Below are 16,522 nucleotides of genomic sequence, written 5' to 3' on the forward strand. Positions count from 1 at the left end.
ATCTAACTCTTTCACTTATTTTATCTGCATCTTTGTAAGAACTTTCTGGTGTCGTCGTCACCCCCCCCCCCCCACCCCCCTCACCCCCCCATGAGTTTTACTAGATTCTATTTGCTCTAACAATTGTGACTGGGCGCTAATGACCTCAGTAATTGAGCGCCCTTAACCGCCCCCCCCCCCCCCCCCCCCGAAAAAAAAGGCTTTGGACTGAAGACCACAGCAGCAGCAGCTGACAGTCACTTGGACTGAAATGAGACCCAGGTGAGGAATTTCTGAGAAGAAATCAAGACATTGTTGAGTAAAACTGCCAGAGAGCACTTGGGCTGAGGTATAAGCTGTTACTTCATTATTTTGTTTTCATAATATCAATGCTTTCTTTGAATGTTTTTTAGTTTTGTTTCTGCTATTCCATGAAACTGTGATGCCATGGTTGGAATTACATGTAATATACATTTTTCAGATACTTCATGCAGCCTTGAAGCTTGTACCATCCAGTGTAGTGGTAACAACATTCCAAGTCTTTTCACGAGTATTTGCAGTTTGTGGTGTTCTTCTTGCAACTCCTACAGCACCACTTAGTATTGGTGTATCCCTTGCTATGTTGGCTTGGTCTATATCAGAAATAACTCGTTACCTATATTATGCACTCAACATTGCGGGATTTGTGCCATACGCTTTGATATGGTGCAGGTATGTATGAATATATGACTAAATCCTTATTTAATTTATTTGAATTAAAAGTTATTCACTTCCTGGTTCAGTGCAGTTGGTGAGAGGGTGGGGAGTGGGAATAGCATTTGGCATCAATGCTGAACAATTAAAATTGTAGCAAGAAGTAGACTCATTCTATAGGGATATGTATGTGGACAGTTATTTACAGAAAGGGGAAACAAAGAGATGTTTTAGGTAATTAGGATTAAAGTCTTGAGAACCAAAAACTTTTGTTTGAGCAAATTACACAAAAAATGCCAAGATGAGTTACATAATGAAGAAGTTTCAAAAGACAATGTAACCAACCAAAATTTCAAATACTGAGGAAAGATACAGTCCACTTCTAACCATTTAGAGGAAATGTTATCAGTGGCTGGTGCAAAACCAAAGCATTGCAGGTTGGCATTTAAACTAGCGTTCACCTTCAGGGTCCACAGTTTGGGGGGTGCGGGGTGGGGAGAGGAGGGGTTTGTGCTATTTCATTACTTCTGTGGTACGAGTTTAATTTTGGAGTATGAGTTTAATTTTGGAGCAATCATTCTCTAAAGATGGTTCCGAGATAAAAAGAAATATTATTTGAGAAGGGTTAAATGCAGCCAGTTAATGCACTAAATAGAAAGAACTGATGCAAATAAGGTATGGAGATGCTGTGGTGAGATATATGAAAAATGAGATTTAAGTAGTTATTTAAAGAAAGACATTTGGATACACAGGATGAGTCACTAACTGTTGCATGGGACAAAAGGGGTCACATAGTATGATGTTGGTTTTTTGTTGCTAGGTGGGGTTCGCGTCAGAGATATGAAGGTCAACTTTGTTTTTTTAAATGGGATGCTATAGTTTGGTACTTATTTTCTGATAGCAGCTATTGAGACAAATCAAGTGATGTGTAAGAGTAACTTCTTTCAAGGTCACAAAGGTGGCGTGAACGTCTGTTTACAGAAGGTGTTCGAAGTGATGACCATTGGTATCAAAGCAATGCTGCAATCTTCTTATCATGGATTTTTGGCATTTATTGAAGCACATGCTCTGACAATTCTCTTTCACATATCTTCAGATGTAGTTGGAATGTCTTTATAAACAATGTCTTTTATGAATCCCCCCAAGAAAAAATTCAGAGACATCAAGTCTGGCTAACAAGTCAGCCACTACACATCTCCTCTGCATCCAATCCAACAATTTGGTAATTGTCTCTGCAACTCATTTCTAGCCATCAGCAAAAAATGTGCCGGACATCCATCGTGTTGATAATACATTCAGTTCCTTGTTCCTAAAGGTGTTTCTTCCAATAAAAGACCTAATGTTTCTTGCAGGAATGTGGTGTACTTCCTACCAGTAAGATTTCCTTTGATTAAATAGGGGCCTATAATTCTGTCCTCCAGAATCCGTACCATACATTCATTGACCATGGTTTTTGGTGGGCTACTTGCCACAGCCAACATGGATTTTCAGTTGTCCAGTAATTCATGTTATGCAAATTAACATTTCCTTGGTTTGTGAATGTAGCCTTGTCAGTGAGCCCATCGACAGAATTCAATGCGATGCATACAATCTGTACCAGTTAATTCTTGGTGGAGACTGATGTGGTAAAGATGATATTTATGGCGATGCAGAGCTTGAACAACACTACTCTGGCTCATGCCAGATTCCCTTGCGATTTGATGCAAACTAACACAAGGCTCTCGAATCACAGTGGCAAGAGTACCAATTTCCGTTTCCTTGTTTGTAACTTTCCTTTGCCAGATATGTTTCCGATGCATTAAAGATCCAGTCGTTCTCAATTTATCATAGTCATATTTAAATGTATGACATGTAGGGTGAGTATGTTGAGCTCTCACTGAATTTCGTTGGCATTGTCCGTAAATGAGAAGCACATTGACTTGTTCTTCAAAGGAATACATCATTCACATTCGCTTGATTTGACGATACTAGTCTTACTGTTCCTATTAGTGTTATATTGTGAAACCATTGAATGGTGTTTACATATCAATGGCACGTCAGATGTATACGCCATATTCGGTGAATATTTACTATTTGCACGATATATGAGAGAGAATTGTCAGAGCATGTGCTTCGATAAGTGCCGAAATGATAAGGAATACCACTCAGTCCATAATAAGAAAGTTGCAGCACTGCATTGGTACCAATGGTCATCACTTCGAACACCTTCTCTAAATGAACATTCATGCTACCTTTGTGACCTTCATTGACTTTTGAAGACCTTACTGTTACACATCACTGGATTCGTCTCAATAGCGCTCTCAGAAAATAGCTAGCCAGTAATCATATTACATATTGAAGCCATCTACTAAAGCTGTAATGCTTTTCCATGCAATAAAAGCCCTGATTCAAATATCAGAATTTTAATAATGAACTGTTCGTTGTTACTGGAGACTATGAAGAAAGCTGTTGCGATGTTGGTAGGTTTAGGTGAGCTGCAGCTATGGCATTGATTAGCAGGTGCCTTACGGTTTCAATCATCTCAAAGTTGTGGAGCAATGAGAATTTTGTGTTTGCTGCAGCAGCAGCAGCAGCAGCATATTCAAGAAACGAAGATTTTGTTATGGCAACATAGAGATTTCTGATCCAACACTTACTCAACTTGTGTAGATTCATGGAAGGAAGGCAGTTTTAGAGGGCCTGTGCTGGCAGAAGAAGAAACTTTGCTTCAAAAACTACATTGTCTAGAAGTCACTTAAGGGTGCAGCGGCCACAAAATGTTGAAATTGTGTGACAGGCATTTGTTTAATGGTTACATACACTGTTTCAAATAAGTGCAAGTTGCTGTTAAAAATTCTAATCCACAATTGAGGAGGATTTTAAATTTAAACATCAGGTCCCATTCTCATAGTAACTTACTGAGTACAACTGGACTAAACAAAGTTCATCTGAAGATTTGCAGCAAACTTGTTCATTTACCTTAGCTCTGATCTCAGGTGATGAATCACGTTTTCATGTCATGCTGTGTGAGAAAACACAACAGATACTGGGCAAAAGAAATCATTGAAGACATTGTTAATTTCTTCTCCATTCTGAACACATTTCCGTTTTGTCTGCTGTTGTTTGTTTTGGTGCCAAGTGCTATTGATTCTGAGGGAGGAATTTGGTGTGTGTGTGGAGAGGGAGGTATAACTGAGAAGCACCTAGTGAATTTAATAATTTGCCGTGATGAAAATGGCTACGATAAAATAAGAATGGAAATGGAAAATGTTCTAAGTGCTAGATCTGATCTTTGTTAGGACACTGAGAAAAACAATGTATCTCTGTTTGTACATAACTGATTTATATGCAAAAAAAATTAAGGGGGTACTTTGATACCATAGAATTGTGTTGCTCACTGCATTACTGGAAAAATAATGAGATAAATTAGAAAAGAAATACTTTATTAAGAATGTTCTAAGTGCTATACTAGGAAACTGACTGATTCTAGGTGCTAATAAGAAAGTTTTTACAAGTTGTTCTTACAAAGAAGAAAACAGCAACCAGCCACTGTTAATAATGCTGTTTATGTACCCAAATAGTGTTGTTACAAGTTTTTTAAAGAACTAATGTAAGCAACAACCAATGTAATATCATTTTTGAAGAGCTGTCTGAAGATGAATTTGGGAGTTCAAAAATGGTAACAACACAATTTGTGTAGATAAGTAGAATTATTAACTGTGGCTGGCTGTTTTCTTCTTTGCAAAAATCAACTTGTATTTGTACACAGCCACTGTCTCAAAAATGTCAGTTTTCTACAAAATAGCAGAAAGAAAGTTTTTGTTCAAAGTGCTCTTAATGCTAAGGCACAACATTTTATTTGTGATATAAAAATACAGAAATACAGCATTAAGTTTTTACGTTGTAGAACTGTAGCCAACAAAAACCACTTCTCATATCTTTTAAGTTTTGTAACTCCAGACAGAAGCACAGCTTGGCGTAAAGTCCATGCATAATTTACTAACACATATTTGAAAGGCTTTCATCATGATTTGGCATGTGGGTCTAGGAACATTCAACAGAATACCAAGAACGCAATAGCACTGAAAACACATTTTGTGAAAAAATGACACGTAGAATATTTACCATTCCCCTCTGTTTAGAGTGCATTTAAACAGCTCCAGAAGGTGATGTTCAAGAAGTTGATTTTAGTTGCTTTCAGAGAGCACATGAAGGCCAAGGGTCACAAAGATAGGTTGATGACAAATGAAGTACTGAAATGTGCTATATGTGAAATAGCCAGGAAAACAATAGCGGAAATGATGATGAGGGTAATGTAGAATTTCAGTGTGAGTGAGTGTGAGACACTTGAATGATGTTACATTTAGAATGAAGTGAATGTAAATGCAGGAAAAAATATGGGCAATATTGTTCTTTCAAACTATGAAATGAAATTCTGATGCCTGGCAACTACTACTCTGGAATTTAAATCTGAAATCTGGGAGTTCATTATGCTGTACCTGGATGGCACAGTGGTCAGTGCATCTACCTAGTAAGCAGGAGCTCCAGGTTCAAATCCTGGTCTGGTGAAAATTTTCAACATTCTCCATTGATTTAAATCAGTGCCCAATGGTAAGTAATGTCATTAATTCATTTGTTTCTGGATGTGTTTGTATGGTTTTGAAATATCAGTGAATCATAAAGATTGTTCAATGTGTCAAATAGTGCTTTTGTGGTCTGGAATAATCAGATTTCAGTTAATCAGTTATATTCCCAAGCAGACAGCATGCCTTCAAACTGAAACATAAGGCTCAAATATCATATCCTAGTACTGACAAAATATTATGTACAACATTTTCACATTTTTCGAAATACAACTTTCAGTAGGTGTGTATCATTGTTGTTGCTTATTTGACTGATGAGAGAGGGGATAGAGAGAGCGAGAGTAAGAGAAAGAGTGAGAGTGACTTCATGTGTGCACAAACACTTTTGTATGTGTTTCTTCATAATTGTACACTTATTTTCCAGGTATACTTTTTTCATGGTTTTATATCCAATTGGTATAACAGGAGAACTGCTGTGCATGTATGCTGCCCAAACATACATTTCAAAGACCAACATGTGGAGTGTCAGTTTACCAAATCCATTTAATTTCACATTTAGTTACAGCTATTTTGTCATTATTATTATGCTGCTTTACATACCAAGTAAGTGAAAATCGTGACTGATTTTAATTATGAATACTTATCAAATAATATGTATCATAGAAAATATGTACTTGCCACCATTTTACATATCTTCTATCACCTGACTGGTGATAGGATGTTTTGATAGGATGTTTATTTGTGGGGCTAGTAACCAGTGTGTATGTTTTGGGAGCCATACTTCATAAGAAAACTTTAATAATGACAGTGTGTTTTTAATAACTTTGATTAGTTGGTGCTGATCATAAATATTTCAAGAAGAATGAATCTCTTTTTTGACAGTCTAATCATTGGATGATAGATGTCTTTTATTTTTCCACACTGTGAACGTAGTTTATTTAGAACAAGTATTTTACAAATCCATTAAACAGCACATTTTCTAGCTCAGGGACTTTTTGTTCACTGGATAAATAAATAATATATTTTAGCAGCTGATGTCCTCACACTTTTCAACAAAACTATCTCATTTAAAATGATACATATCACACAGCAACAGATAGTACAGTGACATCATTTCATGATATCAGTGGGAGTAGTAACATTTTGATGAAGAAATTGTCAGTTGAGTAGTGACTAAAAAGTAAATGAAGCAGAAAAATGCCTACTACTTCTTGGATGTTTCCCATCTACTGCTACTTATTGGTGTCTGTGTTTATTCTGTATGTAAATTTGCCCTATATTATGTTACATTACTTAGCAGCACAGGTGTAATGTTAATAAACTGCTTTGAGTATTTCTCACATAAATGGGAGAAATGTGCCCATTTCACATCAGATGATCAGAATAACAAGCACTGTATGTCACATAGCGTATTTGCACATTACAGGTGTTCCCTCTTGCATATTCAGATGAATGATTCTTATATTTCCAAGATGTGTGTTTAATAGTGATCTTCCAGGAATACTGTTGAGCTATTAGTTCCATTTTATGCCCAGTAATTCAATGGTCAACCTAGTCATCTTCTTCAGGTGCTGTAAGCTGTGTTGTTCTATGCAGTTGCTGCCTGGAATCGCATAACATCTCATCTTGCAGCACCTGAAGATGATGTGTGGGTCGCTCATGTAAATAATGTGCATGAAATGGAACTAACAACTCAGCTGTAAACACAAAAGCAAAACACTGATTAATCACGCATGGAAAACATTGCTGCGGCCAGACTCAATCATAACTGTGCCTGATAGGAGAGCAAACCAGTGGTGGGGGGTAATGAGGCAGTATGGGGTGGTGAGGGAGGGGAAACCAGGGTGGAGTAGGGGAAGATGTAACAAGCTTGTGGTAGTATGCAGGGACATGGTGTGGATACGGTAGAGCTGCTAGGTGCAGTTGGGAGATATGAGGAAGAGGGAAAGTTGCAGGAAAGGAGAGAAGTAGAGAAGGGGGAAAGGACTAGGAGGTATGTTGGTGGAATGGAAGGCTGTGTGGTGCTGAAGTGGGAACAAGGAGGGGATAGGTAAGTGAAGGACCGGGGCTAGTGAAGGTTCAGGCTAAGGGGGTTATGAGAACATAGGATGTTTTGCAGAGAAAGTTCCCATCTGTGCAATTCAGAAAAGCTGGTGATGGTAGGAAGCATCCAGGTGGCACAGGCTGTGAAGCAATAATTGAAGTGAAGCACATTGTGTTTGGCAGCATGTTCAGTGACCATGTGGTCCAGTTGTCTCTGTGCCACAGATTGTCAGTTGCCACTCATGCAGACAGATAGCTTGTTAGTCTTCGTGCCCATGTAAAAAGCAGCACAGTGGTTGCAGCTTGGTTTTTAGATCACATGACTGCTTTCACTGGTAGCACTAGCTACTATCCACTAAGGGCACCAATCAAACCCATGGCCCAAGTGCAATCGCTGTGAGGTGGGCACTGGCAGGTGGCCGGGTGTTGTCTAGAACAGATGAAGCAGCATACAGGGCTGGCAGCCATGAAGCACCTCCTTGAGAACCTGTCAAGGGCTTCCTTGGGAAAAGATTGAGTGATATATTTTTTCATCTGGGTTTTGAATGTACAGACAAGTCACTCCATCTCTCCATTGGGCTGCGGATGATGGGGAGGGGCTGTAACATGCTGAATGCCATTCTTTGTACAAAAATCTTCAAATGTTGAGACACAAACTGAGGGCTGTCGTCCATCACATGCATACACAGCCGTCATCTTTGAGAGGGTCGTGGCCAGAGCCACCATGGACAGGCTGCGAACTATGTAAGGAAATTTTGAGAAAGCATCAACTACTTCAAGCTAAAATGAGTTAAGGAATGGACTTGCAAAATCAGCATCAATACGCCTCCAGGGGTACTGGAGGGCAGGCCACAGGGAAACAGGCCTGTGGTACTGCTTGATGGGTGGCACACTGCAGGCAGGCTTCCACAGAGCACATGTTCTCATTATCAACACCTGAGGTGCTAACTCTGGCGGGCCAGCAATTTTGTATGAGAAACGTCCAGGTGTGGAAAGCACATGATGTCCCGCCACAGTGCAGGTGGGACCCTAACTCTGTGGGCCGACTCTTCAGTAGCCAATAGTAACGCACCATCGAGAACTGAAAGATGGTGGTGGAGAGCAAAAGATTTGATGCTCTGCTCGGTTGCTTGGTGATTTCTCCATCCAGCCCCCCCCCCCCCCCCCCCCCCCCCAGCGGGTCCAGGGGTTAGAATAGGCCTGAGGTATTCCTGCCTGTCGTAAGAGGCGACTAAAAGGAGTCTCACACATTTCGGCCTTTGTGATGGTCCCCTGTAGGGTTTGACCTGCATTTTTCAAAATTTTCCCGAAGAGCGGGCCAATTGGGGAAGGGCACCTTACATATTGCATTGTGTCCATCACGCGATGAAGCGTAGTGCATAATCTCTTGCTGGTGGTCAAATACCAGCAGTCTCTGTGTGTTCATGGGCTCAATTCAGTGCACGGAAGTATGACCTTAAATTGTTCCCCTCCCTGGCCACACCATGGGAGAAAAGTCAGGCTAAGGAGGGCAGTGGCTCTTATTCGCCCTGGTACCTTGTATGTTCGAGAGCTGATGGGGAATCTTTCATGACAAAGAAGCCTCAGTTTTTTGCGGAGCATTTAGAGGACAAGTTTGCAGAGGCGGAAGGCTTGTCCAAAATGAGATCTGGGTCAGTCTTGATCAAAACAGCATCCTCTGCCCAGTCACAGGTGTTACTCACTTGTGACAAGCTGGAGGATGTTCCTGTAACCATTACGCCCCATAAAAGCTTAAATATGGTCCAGGGTATCATATTTCACAGGGACCTTCTTTTTGCAGTCCGATGAGCTGCGCACCAATTTAGAACGGCGAGGTGTACATTTATTTGGCATGTCCACTGGGGTCCAAGGGATAATCAGGTTGCCACCAGTGCATTCATCTTGGCATTCGAAGGTAATACACTACCCTAGAAGGTCAAGGTGATAGTCTGCTGCTGTGATGTAAAACCCTATATCCCTCCCCCAATGCGGTGCTTTAAATGTGGGAAGTTTGGTCATGTGTCTTCCCACTGTACTTTCAACATCACATGTCGAGACTGCTGATACCCATCACATCCCAATACTCCCTGTGCCCCGCCTCCCTTCTGTTGCAACTGTGGAGAGCACCATTCACCTTGCTCACCAGACTGAAGGATTATCCGGAAAGAAAGGAACATCATGGAGTGCAAGACCTTGGACCGACTGAGCTACACTGAGGCTAAGAGGAAATTTGAATGCCTACATCCAGTACGCGTGACATCGTCTTACGCCACCACCACAACAGTTCTAGCCCCATCAGCTCCGCCAACTCCGGTCGCCTTTCTGTGCCAGAAGACTACACCTGTCCCCTTGATGGTGGGGGAACTTCCGTCTGTGTTGCTCCTGCACCACCTATGTCTGTCCTAACTTCTAAGCCAGAGAAGCGTAAAACTTCTTCAGCTTCTCTCGTTAGGAAGGGGTCCTTTGGGCCACTCCTTTCCCGGGTTTCTGCTAGTGGGAAAGATGACACCTGCCAGTGGCTGAAGAGCCCAAAAGCAGCTGGTCACAGGGCTTCACACTCATCCTCATTCCTGGAGACTGAATCAGTGAAATCCTCCCAGTCAGGGAAACCCAAGGAACAATGAGAGAAATCAAAAAAGAAGGTCCCCCAAGACCAAGGAAATTGCGGTGGCACCCACACCATCACTGCCTCCAAGCTCTGCATCTGCAGATTAGGTGGAGATTCTGGCGTCCGCTGAGGACCTAGATCTTGCCAGACCCTCAGACAAAATGGATATAGATTGCACAGGCAAAAAGTCGGTGGCAGCAGGTGACCCTGAGGTGCAAACTGCTTCATTGAATGGTTCATGCCTTCCCAGTCTCAAGATGATATCATCCTCCAGTGGAATTGCGGCGGTTTTTTCCATTGCCTGGCTGAGCTACAGCAACTGGTAAGCTTTACACCTGCTTTCTGCATTGCCCTCCAGGAAACCTGGTTCCCGGCAATGCAGACCCCTGCCCTCTGCGGTCATTAGGGATACTACAGGAACTGTAGCGACTGTAATCGAGTTTCAGGTGGAGTTTGCGTTTATGTCCTAAACTCAGTCTGTAGTGAAGCTGTGGCTGTCAGAATAAGGACAACGCAGGAAATAACTGTCTGCAATGTATATCTTCCTCCAGATGGTGTAATATACCTGAATGTATTAACTGCACTGATTGATCAACTCCCTAAACCTTTCCTACTTTTGGGAGATTTTAATGCTCATAACCCCTTGTGGGGTGGCATTGTGTTTACTGGCTGAGGCAGAGATGTCGAAAATTTACTGTCACAACTCGACCTCTACCTCTTAAATACGGGGGCCCCCACACATGGCACATATTCGGCCATTGATCTCTCAGTCTGCTGCCCTGGACTTCTCCCATCTACCCACTGGAGAGCACATGATGACCTGTGTGGTAGTAACCACTTCCCCATCTTCCTGTCATTGCCCCAGCGTCAAGCCCATAGACGCCTGCCCACATGGGCTTTAAACAAGGTGGACTGGGTAACTTTCACCTCTGCTGTCACCGTTGAATCTCCCCCCACACAGGAACATCGATATCATGGTTGAGCAAGTGACAACAACAATCATTTCTGTGGCAGAAAACATGATCCCTCTCTATTTAGGGTGCCCCTGGCGAAAGACAGTCCATTGGTGGTTGCTGGAAGTTGCTGAAGCAATTAAGGAGCATCAGCGAGCTCTACAGAGGCATAAGCGGCACCCTTCCGTGGAGCACCTCATAGCCTTTAAACACCTCCATGCTCGCATTTGCCAACTTATCAAACGACGGAAGCAGGAGTGTTGGGTGCCATACATCACCTTTCCAAGTCCGGGCAAAGATCAAATGTGTTTTCAGGTACCAGACCCCAACAGGTGTTCCCGGTGTTGACATAAATGATGTGTTATCTACCGATGCAAACGCGATTGCTGAGCACTTTACTGAGCATTATGCTCGAGCCTCTGCATTGGAGAATTACCCCCAGCCTTTCGCACAAACCCGCTAAAAACCAACTTGATGTGGATAGCTATTGGCCCACCAGCCTCACCAACATTCTTTGTAAGCTGCTGCAACATATGGTGTGTCGGCAGTTGGGTTGGGTCCTGGAGTCACGTGGCCCACTGGCTCCATGTGTTGGGCAGCTTGTGCCAGGGTTGCTCTGCCACTGATAATCTTGTCTCCCTAGAGTCTGCCATCCGAACAGCCTTTTCCAGATACCAACACCTGGTTGCCGTCTCTTTTTTATGTACAAAAAGCATATGACATGACCTGGCGACATCGTATCCTTGCCACATTATACAAGTGGGGTCTCAAAGGCTCACTCCTGATTTTTATCCAGAATTTCCTGTCGCTTCATATTTTCCGCATACAAGTTGGTGCCTCCCATAGTTCCCCCAATATCCAGGAGAATGGGGTCCCGCAGGGATCTGTATTGATGTCTCTCTAGTTTTAGTGGTCATTAATGGTCTAGCAGCAGCTTTAGGGCCGTCTGTCTCACCTTCTCTGTATGCAGACGACTTCTGCATTTCATACTGCTCCACCAGTACTGGTATTGTTGAGTAGCGCCTACAGTGAGCAATCCACAAGGTGCAGTCATGGGCTCTAGCCCACGGTTTCCAGTTTTTGGCTGCGAAGTCAGGTGTTTTTCACTTCTGTCGGTGTCGTACCGTTCATCTAGAACCAGAACTTTATGTTAATGACAATCCACTCACTGTAGTGGAGACATCGATTCTTAGGACTGGTTTTTGATGCCCAATTGACTTGGCTTCCTCACCTTCGTCAGCTTAAGCAGAAGTGCTGGCAGCACCTCAATACCCTCCACTGCCTGAGCCACACCAACTGGGGTGTAGATCACTCTATGCTGCTGCAGCTCTACAGAGCCCTTGTTCAATCCCGCCTTGACTATGGAAATCTGGTTTATGGTTGGCGATGCCCTCAGCATTGTGTTTACCCGACCCAGTCCACCATTGTGGTGTTAGCCTAGTGACAGGAGCTCTTAGGACGAGGGCAGTGGCCAGCGTCATTGTGGAAGCCGAAGTCCCTCCATTGAAGATTAGGCATGCACAACTGCTGGCCAGTTATGTAGCACACATTTGTAGTTCTCCTGCACATCCGATTCATTGTCTCCTTCTCCCACACAAGGTGGTTCATCTCCCACATCGGCAGCCCACGTCAGGGCTTCCAATTGCAGTTCATGTCTGATCCCTTCTTTCTGAACTGGAGTCCTTGCCTTTACCATCTACACTTGAGGTCCATTCACGTACAACTCCACAGCGTAAACTTAGGGTGCAGCTTCGCCTGGACGTATCACATGGCCCTAAGGACTCAGTTAATGCCGCGGCTCTCTGCTGCCACTTCCTCTCGATTCTTGTCAAGTACCGAGGCCACGAAGTGGTTTACGTCGACGACTTGATGGCTGATGCTCACGTTGTCTTCGTGTATGTCCATGAAGGATATATTGAACAGCGTTCCTTGCCTGATGGCTGCAGTGTTTTCACTGCTAAATTGGTGGCTATATCTTGGGCTCTTGAGCACATCTGTTCATGCCCTGGGGAGGTGTTTCTTCTGTGTACTGACTCATTGAGCTGCCTACAAGCTCTTGACCAGTGCTACCCTCGCCATCTTTTGATAGTGACCATCCAGGAGTCCATCTGTGCCCTTGAATGGTCCGGTCGTTCAGTAGTGTTTGTCTGGACCTCAGGTCACGTCAGAATCCCAGGCAAAGGACTTGCCGACTGGCTGGCCAAACAGGCTACTCGGAAACTGCTTATGGAGATCGGCTTCTCTGCAGCTGATCTGCATTCAGTACTATGCCACAAGGTTTTGCAGCTTTGGGAGATGAAATGGCATATCCTCAGCACGCACAACAAACTGCGTGCCATGAAGGAGACTACAAATGTGTGGCAGTCCTCCATGCGGGCCTCTCGCAGGATCTCTGTGGCTCTCTAGTGGTTCCACATTGGCCATTCTTGGGTGACACACGGGTACCTCCTGCGCCATAATGACCCACCCAAGTGTTGGTGCAGTGCCTGGCTGACCGTGGCCCATATCTTGGTGAGCTGTCCTCCTTTGGCTACCCTACTACGGGCTCTAACTTAGTTTTACGTTTTATATGCGACTGTGGGTTTTATCATTCTATATAAGTTTTAGAGCATGTCCTTTGTCTCTTTGTGTTCTCCACTCTCCCTTCTACCTTTTTCTTGCTTCTCTCTACCGTTTCCTTTTCCTGTTTTTGTCCATAGTTGTGTTGGTTGTTCTTCTGTCGTTCTTCTAGTTCTTCCTTTCTCTTGTTATTGTGCTCTACATTTCCTTCCTTTTCTTCTTTCCATTGTGCATTGTGTAATTATGTTACTGTGAGCAAGGGACCGATGACCTCGCAGTTTGGCCCTTCTCCTCCCCCCCCCCCCCCACCCCCTCAAATTGGACACCCTGATGGACTGGCCACAGTAGCCAACGAAATCCGAGAACTGGTAATGGAAAAACCATCCGCGGTGTTTTGGGCTTTGACATCAAAATGGAAGCACAACAGTTCATCCTGATCAAAACTGGCTTAGGGCCAATTGGCATCTGAGAAAGGGCCTCTGCATTAGCGTGTTGTGCTGTGAATTGGAGATGGATCTCATAGTTATAACATGACAAAAACAGATCCCAGTATTGTAGGCAATGGGGTGCTTTGTCGGGTAAAGATGCTGAAGCACTGGAAGGAGAAACAGAGGTTTATGATGAGTAATCAAATGTAACTTAAAACTGTATAGGAAAACAAGAAATATTTGGTGTGTGCACACAATGGCAAGGGCTTCTTTTTCTATATGGGAGTAATGCTCTTGGGAATGATTCAGAGTTTTGAAATCATATGCAGTAGGGCGTTCGGAATTGTCCACACACATGTGGGTGAGAATGTCCCCAAGTCCACGGTGCGAGGCATCTGTGACCAAAATAAGATGTTGGCTGGTTGGAAGGGAGCCAAGCAAGGTGCCGAGTGTAATTTTGACCTTAAAAGGGAAACATACTCGCAGGTGGGATACCAATGAAAAGGAACATCTTTATGTAAGAGAGTGTGAAGTGGCTGGGCCAGTATGGCTGCACCAGGAAGAAATTCATGGTAGTAAACAGTCTTTCCAAGAAAGGCTTGCAACTCTTTGACACTGCTGGTAGGACATAGCAAAGCTGTAATGACATTGACATGCTGGTGCACACGTTTGAGGCCAGATGATAGATGGCTGAAAACATTGTGATTTGTCCAAGTTACACCTCAAAGCGGTGGCCTGCGAACAAGGCATGAAGGTATTGCTAATGTTCAGCTGTTGAGAAACCTGGGACCACAATACTATCCAGGTATTTAATACACCCAGACGTGGAGGCCATGAACTGCTCCAAAAATCGTGGGAAAATGGCAGGGGCGCTGGCCATGCTGAGTGGCAGCTGCTGGTACTGATATAACTTGACGGGGTATTCATTACAAGGACACATTTGGAATCATCATCTAGAGGCAGTTGTAAGTAGCCTTCTGACAAGTCTGTTTCAGAAAAATATTGGCCACTGGAAAGCCATGCTAAGAGCTCATCCGGACGGGGTAAGGTATAGGTGTCAGTAATAGATATGAAGTTGCAGACACTTTAAAATCACCACAGAGCTTAAGTTTGCCATCGATTTTTTGACAATTTCCAAAGGAGTAGACCATTGGATAGAGGAGACAGGAGTGATAACACCCAAAGACTTAAGTTGATCTAGTTCCAATTTGACTTGCACATCTAACATTACTGGGACTGAGTGGCAAAAAAAAAAAAAAAAAAAAAGGGGGGGGGGGCATTCCACTGGTTTCATTGTAATGTGAGCTTTGAAGTCAGTAGCACATCTAAACACTCCAAAAACAGGGAGGTCTAAGCAGAGCACATCCAGTTGTTGGTTTGGAACCTGATCCGATACCAGATGCACTTCATTGGAAATAGAGAACCCAAAAATTTTGAAGGTGGCTAACCTAAATAAGTTTCCAGTGTTGGTATCATCCACTACTAGAAAAAGTCAAAGGCCAAACAGCTGCATTGTACACTACAAAAGTAGAAACCGGTCCCTGTATGGGTATTTGTCATCAACCGACACGATACGGGGGACAATACCAGTAATCCCAGATCCACATAAGTTTGAGAATTCAACAGTGACTGAGGGACGTGTGTCCCCTTGCATTTCTAATACCTTATCCGTCACACTCATTTCAGTGTTAACCTCCATATTCATGTTTGGTGAAGGGAGGATGAGAGGTGCACTCAGACACAATATGGTTGTACGTCATCCAAAGCTTTGGGCACACTGTCCATTAATATTGAACAAAACGTAAGAGCATGATGGTAGAGGAGCATGCAGCTATTGTTGTGATACTATCTGCTGCTGCTGCTTAGAATGGTGCGACCCTATGCAGCATGGACATTGCAGTTACACAGCTGCATCATCATCTTGCCCTTATGAGCTAACTGACGGCGGCTGAGGGGGAGAGGAACAAAGGTGGCTACTTCACACAATGGTTCTGTGTCTGATTACTTGCTGCCCTAAATACTTCAAAATATTGAGCAATGTTCAGAACATCTGTGAGCGAGCATGTTCACGAGCTTTCCTATCAGGGGACAAGCATATTATAGCATCACAAACCGTCAAATCAGCATATGAGTCCTGGTGGGCCTCAGTAACAAACTGGCAATGATAGCTGAGCCCATGAAGTTCTACTGCCCAAGCTCTGTATGACTGATGTTGCTGATTTGACAGTGGTAGAACTCAATGTGAGCAGCAGTAACATGTGTATGTTTGCAGTGATAATTAGAGAGCAACTGGCACATTTCATCAAAAGAGATACTGACAGGTTCATGAATAGGAGCTAGCTGCCACAAAAGGTGATAAACATGAAGAGAAATCCATGATAATATTAAAGCCCCCATGGATTGGAGTTGGTAGCTCAAAAAGCTTGAAAATGTTTGCTGAAGGCATTTTTAATGTGTGTCTCAATCTTCTGAAGAATCATCATAAGGGGGATTGATGGCAGTGGAACCTGGTACTTCAGTGAGGCTGCCAAATTGTTTATTGGCACGGAGAGAGCCTTATACTGGTTGGTTAAAGCTTGCTGCTGTTCAACAAGAGATGAAGAATTTCTTCCAATAATACTGCACTTTTTGCCAAGTATGTTGTAACACTGTACGTGCGCAATATGAGAAGTAATACGAACCAAGTTTTATTCTTCT

General features: G+C 43.2%; 1 protein-coding gene across 3 annotated transcripts in view; it reads left to right on the plus strand.

Annotated features, from left to right (window-relative positions):
* LOC124596277 (very-long-chain (3R)-3-hydroxyacyl-CoA dehydratase 2) overlaps positions 1-16,522 on the plus strand; it is a 71,994-nt gene that overhangs the window by 39,614 nt on the left and 15,858 nt on the right. For all 3 annotated transcript variants that reach the window (XM_047135356.1, XM_047135355.1, XM_047135357.1), the window contains 2 exons: positions 461-690; positions 5,659-5,837. In XM_047135356.1, coding sequence (XP_046991312.1) covers positions 461-690; positions 5,659-5,837 — 409 coding nt within the window. The remainder of the gene's footprint in view (positions 1-460; positions 691-5,658; positions 5,838-16,522) is intronic.

This window comes from Schistocerca americana, chromosome 2 (assembly GCF_021461395.2).
Source record: "Schistocerca americana isolate TAMUIC-IGC-003095 chromosome 2, iqSchAmer2.1, whole genome shotgun sequence".
Classification (NCBI taxonomy): Eukaryota; Metazoa; Arthropoda; class Insecta; order Orthoptera; family Acrididae; genus Schistocerca; species Schistocerca americana.